The sequence below is a fragment of the Physeter macrocephalus genome, chromosome 17, assembly GCF_002837175.3.
Source record: "Physeter macrocephalus isolate SW-GA chromosome 17, ASM283717v5, whole genome shotgun sequence".
NCBI classification, from domain to species: domain Eukaryota; kingdom Metazoa; phylum Chordata; class Mammalia; order Artiodactyla; family Physeteridae; genus Physeter; species Physeter macrocephalus.
The window spans coordinates 43,996,269-44,017,583 of NC_041230.1; the positions used below are offsets into that span (position 1 = coordinate 43,996,269).

Here is a 21,315-nt window from a genome sequence, read left to right on the forward strand (position 1 = left end):
GTGCCCCGGTCCGGGAGGATCCCACATGCCGCGGAGTGGCTGGGCCCGTGAGCCATGGCCGCTGAGCCTGCGCGTCTGGAGCCTGTGCTCCGCAACGGGAAAGGCCACGACAGTGAGAGGCCCGCGTACCGCAAAAAAAAAAAAAAAAAAAAAAAAAAAAGTTTTCATGTTTTAGCTTTGTAATACATTTTTATATCTAATAGTTATTAGTCTCTCTTTTAAAAAAATATCCTGAGTATTCTGTTTTTCTTTCTGATGAAGTATGGAATTATTCCATCAAACAAAAAATAATCAAAAGGGTACAAACAATAAATAACAAAAATACCTTGCTGAGACTTTGAGTTTTAGTAATTTACAGAGTTATGCAACAATCACTTCAACCCAGCTTATTATTTTTTAAAATTCTGGTAAAATATACATAATATGTAATTTACCATTTTTAAATATACAATTCAGTGGTGTTAAGCACATCCACAGTGTTGTTTATCCATCACCACCATCTCTTTTCAGAACTTTTCATCATCCCGAATAGAAACTCCCTACCCATTAAACAGTAACTCCCATGCCTTCCCCCACTCTTGTCCCCAGCAATCTCTACTTTCTCTCTATGAATCTGCCTATTCTAGATACTTTATGTAAGCAGAATCATACAATATTTGTCCTTTTGTATGTGGCTTATTTCATTTGTATTTTCAAGGTTCATCCATGTGGTAGCATGTACCAGAACTTCATTCTTTTTTTGGCTGAATAATATTCCACTATTGGTATATACATTTTATTTATCCATTCTTCTGTTGATGGGCACTAAGGTTTTTTTTTGCTGTTGTGAATAGTGCTGCTATGAACATTGATGTACCAGTAATATATCTGAGCAGAACCCTATGATAGGGTCTTCCCAGGAGAGAACTGCCCCCACCAATGTCCTCTGCCTGCCTCTTGTTTGTAGAAAACTTTAGCCTTGTAGGCCTTCCCCAAGTTCCAAAGAGCAAATTTAATCAGAGAAGTGAGAAAATATAAAAACAAAGAAAAACAGTCAAGCAAGACAAAATAATAATTGTTCAGCCACTAAACAAACTCAAGGAACTTTAATTCTTTCTAAAGGGCTATAGATAACATTTTGAACCATATCCTTGAGCTATTTTGCAAATCCTGAAACCTCTGCCAGGTGGAAGAAGTTAACTACATGTTGACCACAAGCACATAGACCCCAAACTGGTTGAAACCAGGTTGATGATGTTGACTCCTGATTACCTCACCACCAATCAATCATAAAGATGTCAGTGAGCTAATTACTCCACACCCCACAATCCTCTCCCTCACCCTGTCTTTAAAAATCTTTCCCTAAAAGCTATTGGGGAAGTCCAGTGTTTTAAGCATTATTCACCTGTATTCCTTGCTTGACCTTGCAATAAACCCTGCACTTTCCTTCACCACAGCCTGGTATCAATAGACTGGCTTCACTGTTTGCATACAGACCCAAGTTTGGTTCAGTAACAGTAGCTTTTTGAGACTATATGTTGTTTTAATTAAAAACTAGTTGCTACCACTACACACCTATTAGAATGGCCAAAATCCACAACACTGACAACACCAAATGCTGACAGGGGTGTGGAGCAACAGGAACTCTCATTCATTGCTGGTGGGAATGCAAAATGGTACAGCCATTTTGGAAGACAGTCTGGCAGTTTCTACAAAACTAAATATATTCTCATCATAAAATCTGACAACTGTGTTCCTTGATATTTATACAAATGAGAAGCTTATTTTATTTCCACACAAAACACTGCACAGGGATGCTTACAGCAGCTTTATTCATAATTGTCAAAACTTGGAAGCAACGAAGATGTCCTTCAATTGCTGAATGGATAAATAAGTGGTGGTACATGCATACAATGGAATATTATTCAGTGCTAAAAAGAAATAAGTTATCAAGCCATGAAAAGACATGGAGGAACTTTAAGTGCATATTACTAAGTGAAAGAAACCAATGTGAAAAGGCTACATACTGAATGATTCCAACTATGTTACATTCTGGAAAAGGCAAAAGTGTAATAGGGAAGAAATTTCGTATTCTATTACAAGTTAATCACTAAAGGGATGTTGCCTATAAGCTTAAATTATACATAATAGACCATCTCTGGGAACCCCTGCCTCCCAGGTAATGTGTATTAAGCTAAAATACCTTTCTTCAGCTCACAGGAAACATCTTGACCAGGCCCACCTGTGAATGACTGCAGGAAGAAGAAATTAACATACCCCCTCCAGAGGCTGAGGGGAACCAGGAAGTGTTTGACCCTACTCCCTCCCTTTTTAGTGTAAAAGAAGCCTGAGTTCTAACTCAGGCAAGATGGTTCTTTGGGACACACATTCATCTTCTTCTCGGTCTGCTGGTTTTCTGGGTTAAGTCCCTATTCCTTGCCTCAAGAACGTCTCTTGATTTATTGGCCTGCGGTGCAGCTTGGACTTGGTAACAATCCTAGGAGTACAGTAAAAAGGTCAGTGACTTTCAGGGACTCAGGGAGAAGGAGGGAAGGATGAACAGATGGAGCGCAGGGGATTTTGTGGGCAGTGAAGCTATTCTGTATGATACTATGGTGGTGGATACATGTCATCATATATTTGTCAAAACCCATAGAATGTTCAACACCCAGAGTGAACCCTAGTGTAAACTATGGACTTTGGGTGATTTGTCAGTGTACGTTCGATCGTAGCAAATGTACCACTGTGGTACTGGAGGTTGATAGTGGAGGAGGCCATGCTTGTGTGGGTGCAGGTGGTATAGTGGAACCCTATGTTCCTCATAGACGAACATCTGCATCTCCTCATATTTTACTGTAAACCTAAAACTTAAAAAAAAAAAAGTTGCAGCACATGGTATCTTTATGGCCGATTTTATTATTTAAAAATATCAGAAAGGTGTGAACTTAATGTTACATACAGTTATCTTTGAAAAGTGAGATTATGGGTAATATTTGCTTTATTTTATACATATTTTCTAATTTAAATGCTGTTACCACAGATTACCTGTGTAATCTTTAAAAGCCAGGATTTGTATTTTGGGGTAGGTAGTGGTTGTAACTCATAAACCGCTCTGGTGGAAGTGAAGTCCAGGCCAAGGGATTATCTTGGTCAGAGCTCACCCGACCGGCTAAACAAGGTGAAGACTTTCCTGAGAGTCCCTACGGTGAGGCCCTGCAGGCTTATGGGAAATGTAGTCCCGAAGTTCGATGGACCACCCCTCGGAGGACCCTGGGACGGCGAGCAGCCCCTGCATCTGCGCATGTGCAATGCTGCGAGCGCGCCGGTGGCCGCCCTTCCCCCACCTCCCGCCGCGAGTGGGTGACAGGGCTCTGGTCTCCACGCGTTTTAGCCGCCCCGCGCCGTGACCCGGCCTGGCACTGAGCCACGAGCGGAGGCTGTGCCCCTCCAGGTATGAGGGGGCCTGCTAGGCAGCTCCGCGGAGTCTGGGGGCCGAGGGGAAGGAGATGAGGGATGGGCTCGTGCCCGCGTGGGGTGGAAGCCCAAACTTCGGTGACTCGCAGGCGGCGGCGACCCTCGGGATGGTGTCCGGGGCGGCCCGGCTCTCTCCTCGGCGCCGGACCAGCGGGGCCCGCCTGGCCGGACGTGCGGGGGCGGGAACGGCCGAAGGGGAGGGCGGCGGCGAGGGCCAGCCTTCCTCCCTTTGTCAGGCAAAGCGCCTCCGACCCGCCGCGAAGGTCTCCGGCCGCGCAGGAGCAGGTCCTGAAACCCGGCGGGCGGGCGGGCGCAGGGCGAGGCTGGGGGCGGGGCCGGGCGCACCTGGCAGCGCCCGGATGCCGCGTGCGGCTGCCCGGGGCCTCGCGGGGTGGAGGGAGGCTTGAAAGGTTTCGCAAGTTTCCTGATGCGCAAATTGCTGAATGAGTAAGACCTGTGACCTCTTTGCAAGAGCCTTTTCAGCTGAAGTGTTCACCCAATCCTCACACCTACCCTGTGTCTTCGCTTAGTTCCTCAGTTTCAACCGAAGGAAAAGTGAAGGCTCTGGTGAAGTGATTTACCCAAGGTCACACAGCCAGCTGGTATTTTGTCATATGAATGGGAAGTATTTTTTCATTTGCCTTTTAATTTTGCTCATTGGTGGGTTTTGCCATGGAGGCGTTTTGAATTTCTTTATGGTTGAATTTACTGCTCTTCCTTTTTATGACACCGAAAAGCCTTCACCACTTTGAGATTATACAGGTTTTACTAATGATTCCCACTGGTACTTTAGAATAAGTTATATTTTAAAGAAATCTGTTGGTACTTTTATTATGATCCAGTTAATGATTACATTTAATTAGGGGGAATGGACACCTTTATGATGTAGGATCTTACTGTAGGCCTTCCCATTTGTTCCTCTTTCATTTTTCCCCCTTGCCAGCACTTTATAAGTTTTTTCATAAAATATTTGCATTTTTATTAACTTTATTCTTATTTAGTAATTTACTGCTATTGAAGATGGAATTTTTTTCCATTATTTCATCTTTTTTCTCTTGAGTTTGTTGATATTTCGCACTTTTCTTATTTTGTGTATTTGGGATTGCTCCTTTTTCTCCTTAATTAACGTAGCTAATGTTTATCAATTTTTATTGTGAAAGAATAACTTTTTAATGTCTGTAGTAACATCTCGATTATCCTTGACATTGGTTTTTGTTTTTTTTTTTTTTTGGCTGCGTTGGGTCTTCATCGCTGGGTTGCCGTGAGCGGGGGCTACTCTTCGTTGCGGTGCACAGGCCTCTCATTGCAGTGGCCCCCCTTGTTGCAGAGACTGGCTCCAGGCGCGTGGGCCTCAGCAGCTGTGGCACATGGGCTCTAGAGCGCAGGCTCAGCAATTGTGGCACACAGGCCCAGTTGCTCTGCGGCGTGTGGGATCTTCCTGGACCAGGGATCGAACCCGTGTCCCCTGCATTGGCAGGCAGATTCTTAACTACCGTGCCACCAGGGAAGTCCCAAACACATTGCTTTTAGACAGCACATGGTTTGGTCTTTTTTATCCAGTTTGGCAACCTTTGTCGTTTAGTTGGTGTGTTTGTACAATGAATTATTGACATGGTTGGGTTAAAATCTACCATCTTGCTAGTATTTTTCTACTTGGCCCATCTGGTCTTTGTTCCTATTTTCCTCTTTTTCTGACTGCTTTTGGATTTAGTGGTAGTTTTTCATGATTCCATATTTTTCTCCACTATTTGGTTATTGTTTATACCTCTTTAAATTTTTTTGTGGTTGCCCTAAGGTTTAAATAAACTTCTTGTGTGAATCACAGTGAACCTTTAAATATAGTCTACTGCTTTGTGTGTAATGTAAGTTCCTTAAAACAATATACTGCCATCAACAATTTCATCATCTCATCTATGTGCTATTATTGTCATATATTTTACATATGCTCTAAGTTCACAAAACTTTTCTACTCTTTTTGCTTTAGACAGTCAAGTATCTTTTAGATTGATAAAAAGTAAGAAAAAAATGTCTTTTATATTTCTCTTCATTTTAACCATTCCCAGAGATCTTTATTTCTTTGTGTAGATCCACATTTCTGTCTGTTATATTCCTTCTACCTGAAGAACTTCTTTAAATATTTCTTGTAGTACAGGTCTACTGGTAATGAATTTTCTGTTTTTGTTTGTTTGAAAAGGTTTTGATTTTCACTTTTATTTTTTGAAAGATGTATTTGCTGGGTATAGAATACTGGATTGGTAGTTTTTTCTTTTTTTTTTTCTTTTCTTTTTTAAAACACTTTAAAGATGTCACTACATTGTCTTCCAGCTTGTATAGTTTCTGATGAGAAATTCTCTGTGATTCTTTAATTCAGTTCCAGATCACTGCAATAAAGCAAGTCACATGAATATTTTGGTTTCTCAGTGCATATAAAAGTCATGTTTACCTTATACTGCAGTCTATTAAGTGTGCAATATCATTATGTCTAAAAAACAATGTGCATACCTTAATTTAAAAGTACTTTATTATTAAAATATGCTGACCATCATCTGACAATGCAAAGTTACCACAAACCTTCAATTTGTTTAAAAAAAAAAGCAATCTGTGACGAGCAATAAAATGAGGTATGTCTGTATGTAACGTGTCAGGGTTTTTTTCTGGCTGCTTTCAAGAATTTCTCTCTAACTTAGGTTTCCATTGGTTTGAATATGATATGTCCAGGTGTGTCCATTTTATTTTGTTTTTTGATATTTATCCTTTTTGGATAAATTATCTGAGTTTCTTGGATCTGTGCTTTGATATCATTCAGTATTTTTGGAAAATCCTTGGTCATTGTCTTCAATACTTCTTCTGTCCCATTTTCTCTTCTTTTGGGATCCCAATACATTTTTAAAAAGATTTATTATTTATTTATTTTATTTTATTTATTTTTGGCTACGTCAGGTCTTAGTTGCAGCACGCAGGATCTTTTGTTGCAGCACGTCGGCACTTCGTTGCAGCACATGGGCTTCTCTCTAGCTGTGGCATGCGGGTTTTTCTCTCTCTAGTTGTGGTGCGTGGGCTGTGTAGTTTGTGGCACACGGGCTCTCTAGTTGAGGCTCGTGAGCTCAGTAGTTGTGGTGCAAGGGCTTAATTGCCCTGTGGCATGTGGGATCTTAGCTCCCCAACCAGGGATCGAACCCGCGTTCCCTGCATTGGGAGGCAGATTCTTTACTACTGGACCACCAGGAAAGTCCCTGGGATCCCAATACATTTTTGTTAGGCCATTTGATATTGCACTACAGCCCTTGGATTCTCTGTCCTTTTTTTTCCCCCTTTGCTTTCTCTTTGTGTCTCAGTTTGGGTAATTTCTTTTGATCTGTCTTCAGATTTACTGAAAATTTCCTCAACTCTGTTGTAATACCTATTGAAGGTATTCTTTCAACTCTGTTACTGTGCTTTTCTTAGCATTTCCATTTTTTTCTTGAAGTTTCCATCTCTTGAAATTCTCTGTTCATTCATTTTGTAAATCTTTTCCTTTAAAGCTTTAATATATGAATCATAGTTTTAAATTCCCTGTCCGATAATTTAATCAGTTATGGTTTCTTTTGACTTTTGTCAGTTGATAGTGGGTTGTCTTATTCTTACCTTTTCGGATATTTCATAATGCTTGATTGAAAGTGAGTGCTGCCAGCATGATCCTTTTTGCCACTTCTGAACAGGCAAAAGGACTAGCTCAGGACGTGGTATTTTCTCAGGTGATGTGTAAGGATTTCCAAACAAGTCATTCTAGAAGTTCTGAGGCAGGTCAGATCTTTAATAACAATACGTTTCTTTTTCCTCTATTTCAGTTCTGCCTTCATAGTTCTCTGCCTTTATCCAAAAGCTACAGAAAATGAACAAATCCCAGGTGAGTTGTTTGTTTATTACCAATTTTATTTTTCTGTGCATTTGAGGAGGTTTATAAGGATCTAGAAAATGAAATAGAAAGGTATAAATGAGTAAAACTCAGGAAAACATAGTAAGAATAATCAATACCAGCAGCCAAAAAGTAAGTCAAGTTACTTAAGTGTCTTGCATTGATTTTGAATGCCATTTCCTTGGTTCTCTAGTATTATGTCTGTATAAATTTTATGGACCTTCATATAGATGGTGTTTTGAACAGCATCCCCAGAAAAAAAAAATTAAACAGGTTATTATTTTGTCTCTGGTTATTTCATATAGCATTCTTCAGGGTACTATAGTGTGTATTTTATTTTTCTGGGCAGATTAGCATGATGCTAGAGAACTCACTAAATATCTGGATGTGTATTTAAATTCTCTCTCTAACTTCCATGAGTTCCATTGTCATTACTTTCTTGAATGGCATTGCAGAATATATTTGTACATATTTACACAAGTATAAGTACAGGTTATTATAAGATAGCATATTAATCATACTGCTCTCTTTATATGTGTTTTGTTTTCCTTTTTTTTTTTTGTTTTTGTTTTTGTGGGGTTTTTTTTGCGGTACGCGGGCCTCTCACTGTTGTGGTCTCTCCCGTTGCGGAGCACAGGCTCCGGACGCGCAGGCTCAGCGGCCACGGCTCACGGGCCCAGCCGCTCCGCGGCGTGTGGGATCTTCCCGGACTGGGGCACGAACCCGCGTCCCCTGCATTGGCAGGCGGACTCTCAACCACTGCGCCACCAGGGAAGCCCTTGTTTTACTTTTAATGAATAGACTTAATTTTTTAGAGCAGTTTTGGGCTTACGGAAAATTTAAGTGAAAAGTACAGAGTTCCCATATACTCCTTTTCTCCCTCTGCACAGTTTCCCCTGTTACTAACATCTTGCATTAATGTGGTATACCTGTTACAGTTGATGAGCCAATATTGATACTTTAAGTGAAGTCCATAGTTTACGTTAGGATTTGCTTTTGGTGTTGTGCATTCTGTGCGTTTTGACAAATACATAATGACGTGTACCCACCATTATCGTATCTTACAGAATAGTTTCACTGCCCACAAAATCCCCTGTGTTCCATCTATTCATCCCTCCCCCACTTTCCTTGAGCACCTGGAAACCACTGGTTTTTTTTTTTTTTTTTTTTTTTTTTTTTTTTTACTGTCCCCCTAGTTTTGCCTTTTCTAGAACATTATACAGTTGGAATCAGTCAGTATGTAGCCTTTTCAAATTGGTTTCTTTCACTTAGTAATATGCATTTAAAGTTCCTCCATGTGTTTTCATGGCTTGATAGCTCATTTCTTTTTATCACTGAATAATATTCCATTGTCTGGATGTACTACCATTTATTTATCTATTCAGCAATTGAAGGACATCTTGGTTGCTGCCAGGTTTTGACAGTTATGAATTAAGCTGCTGTGAACATCTCTGTGCAGTGTTTTGTGTGGATATAAGTTAATCATTTGGGTAAATGTTAAGGAACACAATTGCCAGTGTGTACAACAAGAATATGTGTAGTTTTGTGAGAAACTGCCAGGCTGTCTTCCAGAGTAGCTGTAACATTTGCATTCCCACCAGCAGTGAGTAAGAGTTCCTGTTGCTCCACATCCTTGTCAGCATTTGGTGTTGTCAGTGTTGTGAACTTTGGCCACTTTTTAATAAAAAATTATTTTATATTCATTTATTTATTATTTATTTATTTAGGCTGCACTGGGTCTTAGTTGTGACGTGTGGGCTTCTTAGTTGTGGCATGCATGCAGGATCTAGTTCCCCAACTGGGGATCAAACCTGGGCCCCCTGCATTGTGAGCGTGGAGTCTTACCCACTGGACCACCAGGGAAGTCCTGAACTTTGGCCACTTTAATAGGCATTTAACAATGTTTTATTGTTGTTGTAATTTATAATTCTCTGATGATGTGACATGATGTTGAGTATCTTTACATGTGTTTATTTGCCACCTGTATATCTTCTTTAGTGAGGTGTTTGTTAAGGTCTTTGGCCCTTTTTAAAAATTTATTTTATTGAAGTATAGTTGATTTACAATATTGTGTTAATTTCTGCTGTACAGCAAAGTAATTCAGTTATATATACATTGTTTTTTTAAAATATTCTTTTCCATTATGGTTTATCATAGGATATTGAATATAGTTTCCTGTGCTGTACAGTAGGACCTTGCTGTTTATATAATAGCTTACATCTGCTAACCCCAACCTCCCACTCCATCTCTCCCCCAACCCGTGATTCTGTTTCTGTTTCACAGAAAGGTTCATTTGTGTCATATCTTAGATTTCACATATAAGTGATATCATATGATACTTGTCTTTTTCTGTCTGAGTTATTTCACTTAGTATGATAATCTCTAGGTCCATCCATGTTGCTGCAAATGGCATTTTTTCGTTCATTTTTATGGCTGAATAGTATTCCATTGTATATATGTACCATATCTCTATCCATTCCTCTGTCAGTGGACATTTAGTTTGCTTCCATGTCTTGGCTATTGTGAATAGTGCTGCTATGAACATAGGGGTGCATGTATCTTTTTTTATAATAGTTTTTTCTGGTGATATATGCCCAGGAGTGGGATTGCTGGATCATATGGTAATTCTATTTTTAGTTTTCTGAGGGACCTCCATACTGTTTTCCATACTGGCTGCACTTTGAGCCATTTTAAAATCAGGTTGTTTGTTTTCATATTGTTGAGTTTTGAGAGTTCTTTATATATTTTGGATATCAGTCCTTTATCAGGTATGTGTGTTGCAAAGATGTCTTTGTGTTTTCATTCTCTAGATTATGTGTGTTTTTATCACTCAATAATATATTTTTGAAGTCTTTCCATATCACAGCATAGAGTTTCCTCATTTTTTTCTGATTTTTTTATTGTGTAATGTAATATGTATACAGATGAGTGTATAAAGCATTATAATACTCTTTACACATGTTATAACATGTATAAAAATATGTATACATTAAAGAATAATAAATGGGCACTCACATTAAGAAATAGAACATTATCTGTTCTTTTTTTAAAATATTTATTTGGTTGTGCTGGGTCTTAGTTGCGGGCTCCTTAGTTGTAGCAGGTGGGCTCCTTAGTTGCGGCATGCAAACTCTTAGTTGTGGCATGCATGTGGGATTTAGTTCCCTGACCAGGGATCGAACCCGGGCCCCCTGCATATTGGGAGCGTGGAGTCTTAACCACTGCACCACCAGGGAAGTCCCTGTCTGTTCTTTATGATACATTCTCGGATTGAATCCTGCTAGTAGGTAGCCACTATCTTGACATTTTTTGTTATTTATTCCCTTGCTTTCCTCAAAGATTTTACCAAGTATGTATATATCCCTAATCAATACAAAATTCAGTTGTGAAAAACTATAGCTGCGATTTATATTTCATAATTTTTTGTCTGATTGGTGGAGTTTTTTCTTTCTTTTTCTAGATGTATACAGTCTAAAAGATGTCCTTTTGTGTACCCATGTTTCCTTTATCAAGACTTAAGATTTTTATCATTGTTTTTTCAAGATATATTGGCCAGTGTTAGCTATAGAGAGGTGAAACCACTCATGCATTGTTTGTGCTAGTAAACAATGGTACAGACTTACTGGGGAGCAATGTGGCAAAACTTATCAAGCAAGCACAAATCTAATTGTGTGTAGAAATTCTGCTACTATTGGATAAAGGCTCCTAGGAGATGAGCTGAATAGAGTCTCTGAGTCATAGTCTGGCTTCAGTTTTTCTGAGAGTTTACAAAAATCTCATTTGGAGAAGTCATTGGCAAGGTCATGAAAAACATAGGAAAACATAGGGCTCACATGGTTGGACCATCTGGCAGGGTCAGAGTGTGAATCAGGTATTGAATGTCTGACAAGAATATAATTAGAGTGAGTGGGCTGCTCAGTGTTCTCTGCTTCTTAGCTCACTAGTCAACTGCCAACTCTCAGGAGTAGATCACAGCAGAGTACTTCTGTGAGATGAAATGAGTGTCCTCATGTGATCCAGGGCAGCCTGGTGTGGAGGGGAGAGATAGATGTCATCAGGACTTGTTCAAGAGAAGCCAAACCAAAGTTAAACCAACCCCAACAGATAAGAAGCTGGGCCAGGATCACCAAGGTATCCTGCCCTCAGGTTAACAAGGTGATACAATGTCATTAGGCATCTTATGACAGCCCTCAAAATACGTGCTTTTGAATCACACTATTCCAATCTGTATGACAAACAATTTAGTGTTGATGGAGAATCACTACCATTCTGCAATATCCTTCAAACTCCTCCTAGGGATTTCCTTCACCTTTCCTATTGATCTTTTGTTTGCCTTTTCCCCTGTCTTTGTCTTTTTTGAATTAACTATTTTATTGGAGTAAATTCTTCAGTAGCTTCCTGAGAAAGGGTATGTGAGAAATATTTTTTTTTAAACTTCGCTTTTCTGAAAATGTCTTCATTCTGATCTGATACTTGGTTGATAGATAATATGAATGTGGATTTGTCCATTCTTCACTTTAGTTCTGTCAGTTTTTGCTTGATGTAATTTGAAGCTGTATTGAGCTCATGTACATTTATTGAGTGTATGCACACTTAAGATTTTTCTATCTTCCAGATGGATTTACTGTTCTATCATTTTGGGATGTCCCTTTTTATCTCTGGTCATATACCCCTTGTCTGATTTAAATATAGCCATACCTACTTTTTTTTAAAATTTTTATTTTATATTGGAGTATATTTGACTTACAATGTTGTGTTACTTTCAGGTGTACAGCAAAGTGATTTAGTTAAACATACATATACTATTCTTTTTCAGATTCTATTCCCATATAGGTTATTAGAGTACCCTGTGCTATACAGTAGATCCTTGTTGATTATCTTTTTAAAAAAATATATTTATTTATTTATCTATCTATTTATTTATTTATTTATTCTGGTTGCGCCAGGTCTTAGTTGCGGCATGCAGGATCTTCGTTGCAGCACACAGGATCTTTAGTTGCGGCATGCAGACTTCTTAGTTGCAGCATGCATGTGGGATCTAGTTCCCCGACCAGGGATCGAACCCAGGCCCCCTGCATTGGGAGCACGGAGTCTTACCCACTGGACCACCAGGGAAGTCCCTGATTATCTACTTGATTTTATTTCGTTTACTTTTTGAAAATACATCTTTATTGGAGTATAATTGCTTCACAATACTGTGTTTCTGTTGTACAACAAAGTTCATGAGCCATATGCATACATATGTCCCCATATCCCCTCCCTCTTGAGCCTCCCTCCCACCCTCCCTATCCCACCCCTCTAGGTCATCACATAGCACCGAACTGATCTCCCTGTGCTATGCGGCTGCTTCCCAGTAGCTATCTGTTTCACATCTGGTAGTGTATATATGTTGATGCTGTTCTCATTTTGCACTAGCTTCCCTCTCCCCTCCCCATGTCCTCAACGCCATTCTCTGTGTCTATGTTTATTCCTGCCCCGCCACTAGGTTCATCAGTACCATTTTTTTTTTTAGATTCCACATATATGCGTTAGCGTATGGTATTTGTTTTTCTCTTTCTGACTTACTTCACTCTGTATGACAGACTCTAGGTCTGTCCACCTCACTGCAAGTAACTCAATTTCGTTTCTTTTTATGGCTGAGTAATATTCCATTGTATATATGTGCCACATCTTCTTTATCCATTCATCTGTTGATGGACATTTAGGTTGCTTCTATGTCCTGGCTAATGTAAATAGTGCTGCAGTAAACATTGTGGTACATGTCTCTTTTTGAATTATGGTTTTCTCAGGGTATATACCCAGTAGTGCGATAGCTGGGTCATATGGTAGTTCGATTTTTAGTTTTTTAAGGAACCTCCATACTGTTCTCCCCAGTAGTTGTATCAGTTTACATTCTCACGAACAGTGCAGCAGGGTTCCCTTTTCACCACACCCTTTCCAGCATTTATTGTGTCTAGATTTTTTGATAATGGCCATTCTGACTGGTGTGAGGTGATATACCTCATTGTAGTTTTAATTGCATTTCTCTAATAATTAGTGATGTTGACCATCTTTTCATGTGCCTCTTGGCCATCTCTATGTCTTCTTTGGTGAAATGTCTGTTTAGGTCTTCCGCCCCTTTTTAAATTGGGTTGTTTGTTTTTTTGATATTGAGCTCCATGAGCGGTTTGTATATTTTAGAGATTAATCCTCTGTTGTTTCACTTGCAGATATTTTCTCCCATTCTGAGGGTTGTCTTTCATCTTGTTTGTGGTTTCCTTTGCTGTGCAAAAGGTTTTCTGTTTAATTAGGCCTCATTTGTTTATTTTTGATTTTATTTTTATTACTCCAGAAGGTGGGTCAAAAAAGATCTTGCTGTGGTTTATGTCAAAAAGTGTTTTTCCTATGTTTTTCTCTAAGAGTTTTATAGTGTCTGGTCTTACATTTAGGTCTTTAATCCATTTGGAGTTTATTTTTGTGTGTGGTGTTAGGGAGTGTTCTGATTTCATTCTTTTACATGTAGCTGTCCAGTTTTCCCAGCACCACTTATTGAAGAGGCTGTCTTCTCCATTGTATGTTTTTGCCTCCTTTGTCATAAATTAGGTGACTATATGTGAGTGGGTTTATCGCTGGGCATTCTATCCTGTACCATTGATTTATATTTCTCTTTTTGTGCCAGTACCATACTGTCTTGATTACTATAGCTTTGTAGTATAGTTTGAAGTCGGGGTGCCTGATTCCTCCAGCTCCATTTTTCATTCTCAGGATTGCTTTAGCTATTCGGGGCCTTTTGTGTTTCCATATGAATTGTAAGATTTTTTGTTCTAATTCTGTGAAGAATGCCATTGGTAGTTTGGTAGGGATTGCATTGAATCTGTAGATGGCTTTGGGTAGTGTAGTCATTTTCACAATATTGATTCTTCCAATCCAAGAACATGGTATATTTCTCTATCTGTTTATGTTGTCTTTGGTTTCTTTCATGAGTGTTTTACAGTTTTCAAAGTACAGGTCTTTCCCTTCCTTAGGTAGGTTTATTCCTAGGTATTTTATTCTTTTTGTTGCTATGGTAAATAGGAGTGTTTCCTTAATTTCTCTTTCTGATTTTTCAATGTTAGGGTATAGGAATGCCAGAGATTTCTGTACATTAATTTTGTATCCTTACCAAATTCATTGATTAGTTCTAGTAATTTTCTGGTAGCATCTTTAGGATTTTCTGTGTATGTATCATGTCATCTGCAAACAGCGACAGTTTTACTTTTCCTTTTCCAATTTGTATTCCTTTTATTTCTTCTTCTTCTCTGATTGCCATGGCTATGACTTCCAAAACTATGTTGAACAAGAGTGGTGAGAGTGGACATCCAGTCTTGTTCCTGATCTTAGTGGAAATGCTTTCAGTTTTTCACATTGAGTATGATGTTTGCTGTGGGCTTGTCATATATGGCCTTTATTATGTTGAAGTAGGTTTGCTCTATGCCCATTTTCTGAACAGTTTTTATTATAAATGGGTGTTGAATTTTGTGAAAAGCTTTTTCTGCATCTATTGAGATGATCCTATGGTTTTTATTCCTTAATTTGTTAACATGGTGTATCATATTGATTGATTTCTGTATATTTTAGAATCCTTGCATTCCTGGGATAAATCCCATTTGATCATGGTGTATGATCCTTTTAATATGGATTTTGTTTGCTAGTATTTTCTTCAGGATTTTTGCATCTATGTTCATCAGTGATATTAGTCTATAATTTTCTTTTTTGTGTGATACCTTTTTCTGGTTTTGGTATCAGCGTAAAGGTGGCTTTGTAGAATGAATTTGGGAGTGTTCTTCCCTCTGCAATTTTTTGGAAGTGTATGAGAAGGATTGGTGTTAGCTCTTCTCTAAATGTTTGATAGAAATCGTCTGTGAAGCTATCTGGTCCTGGACTTTTGTTTGTTGGAAGATTTTTAATTATGGTTTCAATTTCATTACTTGTGGTTGGTTTGTTTATATTTTCTAATTCTTTCTGGTTCAGTCTTGGAAAATTGTACCTTTACAAGAATTTGTCCATTTCTTCGTGGTTGTACATTTTATTGGCATATAGCTGTTTGTAGTAGTCTCTTACAATCCTTTGTATTTCTGTGGTGTCAGTTGTGATTTCTCCTTTTTCATTTCTAATTTTATGGATTTGCATCCTCTCCCTTTTTCTCTTGGTGGGTCTAGCTAAGGGTTTATCAATTTTGTTTATCTTCTCAAAGAACCAGCTTTTAGTTTTATTGATCTTTGCTATTGTTTTCTGTGTTTCTGTTTCATTAATTTCTGCTCTGATCTTTATGATTTTTTTCCTTCTACTGACTTGGGGTTTTCTTTGTTTTTCTTTCTCTAGTTGTTTTAAGTGTAGGGTCAGATTATTTATTTGAGATGTTTCTTGTTTCTTGAGGTGAGACTGAATTGCTATAAACTTCCTTCTTAACAACTGCTTTTGCTGCGTCCCATAGGTTTTGGGTCATCGTGTTTTCATTGTTATTTGTTTCTGTGTATTTTTAAATATTTTCTTTAATTTCTTCAGTGATCTCTTGGTTATATAGTAGCACACTGTTTAGCCTCCATGTATTTGTGGTTTTTACAGTTTTTTCCTGGTAATTGATTTCCAATCTCATAGCATTGTGGTCAGAAAAGATGCTTGATACGATTTCAATTTTCTTAAATTTTCCAATGCTTGATTTGTGACCGAAGATGTGATCTATCCTGGAGAATGTTCCGTGTGCACTTGAGAAAAAGTGTATTCTGCCACTTTTGGGTGGAATGTTAAATCTAGCTCATCTGTTGTGTCATTTAAAGCTTGTGTTTCCTTATTTATTTTCTGTTTGGATGATCTATTGTTACAAGCGGGGTGTTAAAGTCCACTACTATTATTGTGTTACTGTCGATTTTCCCTTTCATGGTTGTTAACATTTGCCTTATGTATTGAGGTGCTCCTGTGTTGGGTGCATAAACATTTATAGTTGTTATATCTTTTTCTTGGATTGATCTCTTGATTATTATGTATTGTCCTTCTTTGTCTCTTTTATCTGATACGACTATTGCTACTCCAGCTTTCTTTTGATTTCCATTTGCATGGGATATTTTTTCCATCCCTTCACTTTCAGTCTGTATGTGTCCCTAGGTCTGAAGTGGGTCTCTTGTAGACAGCATATATATGGGTCTTGTTTTTGTATGTATTCAGCCAGTGTGTGTCTCCTGGTTGGGGCATTTAGTCCATTTACATTCAAGGTTATTATCAATATGTATGTTCCTATTACTATTTTCTTAATTGTTTTGGGTTTGTTTTTGTGGGTCTTTTTCTTCTCTTGTGTTTCCCACCTAGAGAAGTTTCTTTAGCATTTGTTGTAAAGCTGGTTTGGTGGTGCTGAATTCCTTTAACTTTTGCTTGTCTGAAAAGCTTTTGATCTCCATCTAATCTGAATGAGATTCTTGCTGCGTAGAGTAATCTTGGTTGTAGGTTTTTTCTTTCATCACTTTAAGTATATTCTACCACTCCCTTCTGGCCTGCAGAGTTTCTGCTGAAGAATCAGCTGATAACCTTATGGGGATTCCTTTGTATGTTACTTTTTGTTTTCCCCTTGCTGCTTTTAATATTTTTTTTAATTAAATTTTGTTAGTTTGATTAACATGTCTTGGTGTGTTCTCCTAGGGTTTATCCTGTATGGGACTCTCTGTGCTTTCTGGACTTTGGTGACTATTTCCTTTCCTATATTAGGGAAGTTTTCCACTGTAAATCTCTTCAAACATTTTCTCAGACCCTTTCTTTTTCTTTTATTCTTCTGGGACCCCTATAATTCGAATGTTGATGCATTTAGTGTTGTCCCTCAGATGTCTGAGATTGTCTTCAGTTATTTTCATTCTTTTTTCTTTATTCTGCTCCTTGGCAGTTATTCCCACCATTTTGTCTTCCAGCTCACTTACTTTTTCTTCTGCCTCTTTTATTCTGTTATTGATTCCTTTTTTTTTAACTGTGATTAGCATTTAATAATTCAGAGAAAGCCTCAGGCCTTGCTGAAGGATCACCTGGAGATTGAACTTCGAACAGCCATAATGAAGAGATAGGTACATCACAACCAGTGGTGATAATTAAATATATAAAATTTTCATAGAATTGAGAATAAATGAGAAATACAAGGTAAACAGTAGAGTGTATAATGGCTATGTGATCTTGTTATGGATTGCTTCTAGTGTAGTTTTCATTTCAGTTATTGTGTTGTTCATCTGTTTGTTTGTTCTTTAGTTCTTCTAGATCTTTGTTAAACATTTCTTGTATTTTCTCAGTCCATGCCTCCATTATATTTCTGAGATTCTGGATCATCTTTACTTTCATTACTCTGATTTCTTTTTCAGGTAGATTGCCTATTTCCTCTTCATTTATTTCGTCTTGTAGGTTTTTACCTTGCTTCATCTGTGACATATTTTTTTGCTCTCTTTTTTTTTTGATTGGTGGGATTGTGTTCCTGTCTTACTTCTTGTTTGGCCTGAAGCTTCCAACACTGTAGTTTGTAGGCTGTTGGGTAGAGCTGGGTCTTGGTGCTGATATGATGGTCTCCGGGCGACTTCGATGAATATTCCTTGGGGTCTGACGTTCTCTGTCAGTACAGTGGTTCAGACTCAGAGCTCCCACCTCAGGAGCTTTGGCCCAGCCCCCAGCTAACGAACCAAGATCCCGCAAACCGTGCATGGTGGAAAAAAAAGAAAATAACAAAGAGTTAAAAAATAAATTTAGATTAGGAAACTAATAGATATGTTAGAAAGAATATAAAAATTAAAATATAGATGTAACAACATCTGGAAGGTGAAACAGAACCACAATAGTAAAAAAGAGGAGAAGAAAAAAAAAGTGGAAAAGGCCTTGGCTGTGGAGGGCGGGGCCTATAGTTAGGACCTACAGGGCTGGAAAAGGCCCTCAGTGTTGGGGGGTGGGGGTGGAGCTTAAGCTCAACGGAACAGGAGGGGCCAAGGCATGCCTCTCGTCTCAGAGAGCGGGGGACCCCACCTGGGAGCCCAGCAGGCTTCCTGGGCCTGAGTGGGCAGGTCTACGCTTTCCACTCTTCTGCTCCTCTGGTCCTGGAGGGCCTCTCCCACCACGCAGGTGGGAGAGGTTTTCCCCCCCACCTCCCGTTCTCCCCCAGCTTCCTTTGTATGCCCTCAGGACCCACGCGGCCTGGAGGGGGCTTTGGAGGGTGGGGGACCCAGCATGGGAGCTCAGCAGACTTCCCGGGCCAGAGCGGGTGGGGCCAATGCCTTCTGCTCCTCTCCCGCTCCTCTGGTCCTGGAGGGCCCCTCCTTCCTGCCTCTCCTGTTCTCCCCCGGCCTGCCTCCTTGCCCCTAGGACCAACGTGGCCCAGAGGGGGCCTCTGAGGGCATAGGACCTGGCCCGAGATCTGGGAAGACTTCCCCGGTCGATTGGGCAAGGGAAACGCTGGGCGCACTCCTCCCTGCTCTGAGCCCCCAAGGGTCCTTCCAGGCACGGGAACCCCTCCCCAACTCTCAGCCATCCCTCAGGGGCGCTGGTCCTGTCTGGCCTCCACTTCTCCTCCCCCCTCCCTCCACGCCCTACTGGTTTGCTTGGGCGTTCCTCCCGTCTCCTTGGGCGTTGAGGTCCCCCACCAGTGTCTGGCAGGTGCCCTAGTTGTAGGGAGATGTGAACTCTGCGTCTTCCCACACCGCCATCTTAACTCCGCCCCCCTGTTATAGAGTAGTGTGTATATGTTAATCCCAACCTCCTAGTTTATCCCTCTCCCCACCTTTCCACTTTGGTAACCATAAATTTGTTTTCTAAGTCTGTGAGTCTTTCTGTTTTGTAAATAAGTTCATTTGTGTCATTTTTTTAGATTTCACATGTGTGATATCATATTTGTCTTTCTCTGACTTCACTTAGTATGATAATCTCTGGATCCATCTATGTTGCTTCAAATGGCATTATTTCATTCTTTTTTATGGCTGAGTAATATTCCTCTGTGTGTGTGTGTGTGTGTGTGTGTGTGTGTGTGTGTGTGTGTGTACACACCACGTCTTCTTTATCAGTTCCTCTGTTGATGGATACTTAGGTTGCTTCCATGTCTTGTCTATTGTAAATAGTGCTGCAGTGAACATTGGGGTGCATGTATCTTTTCGAAGTATGCTTTTCTTTGGATATATGCCAAGGAGTGGGATTGCTGGGTCATGTGGGAGCTCTATTTTTAGTTTTTTAAGGAACCTCTGTGCTGTTCTCCATAGTGGCAGTACCAATTTAAAATTCCCACCAGCAGTGTAGGAGGGTTCTCTTTTCTCCACACACTCTCCAGCATTTGTTGTTTGTAGATTTTTTGATGATGGCCATTCTGACTGTTCTGAGGTGATACCTCGTTGTAGATTTGATTTGCATTTCTTTAATAATTAGCAATGTTGAGCATTTTTTTCATGTGCTTTTTGGCATTTTATATGTCTTCTTTGGAAAAATGTCTATTTAGATCTTCTGCCCATTCTTTGATTGGGTTGTTTTTTTGCTCTTGAGCTACATGAGCTGTTTGTATATTTTGGAGATTAATCCCTTGTTGGTTGCTTTGTTTGCAAATATTTTCTCCCATTCTGTGGGTTGCCTTTTTATTTTGTTTATGGTTTCCTTTGCTGTACAAAAGCTTTTAACTTTAATTAGGCCCCATTTGTTTATTGTTGTTTTATTTTCATTCCTCTGGGAGGTGGATCAAAATAGATACTGCTGCCATTTATATCAGAGTGTTCTACCTGTTTTCCTCCAAGAGTTTTATGGTATCTGGCCTTACATTTAGCGCTCCAATCCATTTTGAGTTTGTTTTTGTGTATGGTGTTAGAGAATGTTCTAATGTCATTCTTTTAAGTGTAGCTGTTCAGTTTTCACAGCACCATTTATTGAAGAGACTGTCTTTTCTCCTTTGTATGTTTTTGCCTCCTTTGTCATAGATTAATTGACCATAGGTGCATGGGTTTATCTCTGTGTATTGTATCCTGTTGCACTGACCTATATTTCTGTTTTTGTGCCAGTACCATACTGGTTTGATTACTGTAGCTTTGTAGTATAGTCTGAAGTCAGGGAGCCTGATTTCTCCAGCTCTGTTTTTCTTTCTCCAGATTGTTTTGGCTATTCTGGGTCCTTTTGTGTTTCCATACAAATTAAAAAAATTTTTTTCCTATTCTGTGAAAAAATGCCATTGGTAATTTGATAAGGATTGCATTGAATCTGTAGATTGCTTTATGTAGTATGGTTATTTTGACAGTATTGATTCTTCCACTCCAAGACCATGGTATATCTCTCCATCTGTGTCATCTTTGATTTCTTTCATCAGTATCTTATAGTTTTCTCAATACAGGTCTTTTGGCTCCTCAGGTAGGTTTATTCCTAGGTATTTTATTCTTTTTGATGAGATGGTAAATGGAATTGTTTCCTGAATTTCTCATTGTGATCTTTCGTTTTTAGTGTATAGGAATGCAATAGATTTCTGTGTATCTATTTTGTATCCTGCAACTTTACCAGATTCATTGATGAGCTCTAGTAGTTTTCTGGTAGCATTTTTAGGATTTTCTAAGTATAGTATCATGTCATCTGCAAACAGTGACAGTTTTACTTATTGTTTTCCAATGTGGATTCCTTTTATTTCTTTTTATTCTCCTATTGCTGGGACTAGGACTTCCAAAACTATGTTGAATAATAATGGCAAGAGTGGACATCCTTGTCTTGTTCCTGATCTTAGAGGAAATGCTTTCAGTTTTTCACCATTGAGAATGATGTTAGCTGTGGGTTTGTCATATATGGCCTTTATTATGTTGAGGTAGGTTCCCTCTATGCCCATTTTCTGGAGAGATTTTTATCATAAATGCGTGTTGAATTTTGTCAAAAGCTGTTTCTGCATCTATTTTTTTTCACTTTGTTTTTGTTTGGTTTTTTTAATATGGACCTTTTTTTTTTTTTTTTTTTTTTGCAGTACGCGGGCCTCTCACTGCTGTGGC

The 21,315-nt window shown here is 39.1% G+C and overlaps 1 protein-coding gene across 4 annotated transcripts in view; it reads left to right on the forward strand.

The window, feature by feature from the left end:
* The first annotated feature begins 3,058 nt into the window (after positions 1-3,058).
* The window catches only part of ZFP1 (ZFP1 zinc finger protein), a 35,328-nt gene continuing 17,071 nt past the window's right edge, over positions 3,059-21,315 (forward strand). For 2 of the 4 annotated variants that reach the window (XM_024125043.3, XM_024125045.3), the window contains exon 1: positions 4,129-7,339. Coding sequence is in view for 1 of the 4 variants with exons in the window: in XM_007102269.3 (XP_007102331.2) it covers positions 7,325-7,339 (15 nt within the window). In the remaining 3 variants the exon portion in view is untranslated. Of the gene's footprint in view, positions 3,431-4,128; positions 7,340-21,315 lie in introns of those variants that run through there. The other 2 variants (XM_024125042.3, XM_007102269.3) reach the window with 2 other exon arrangements.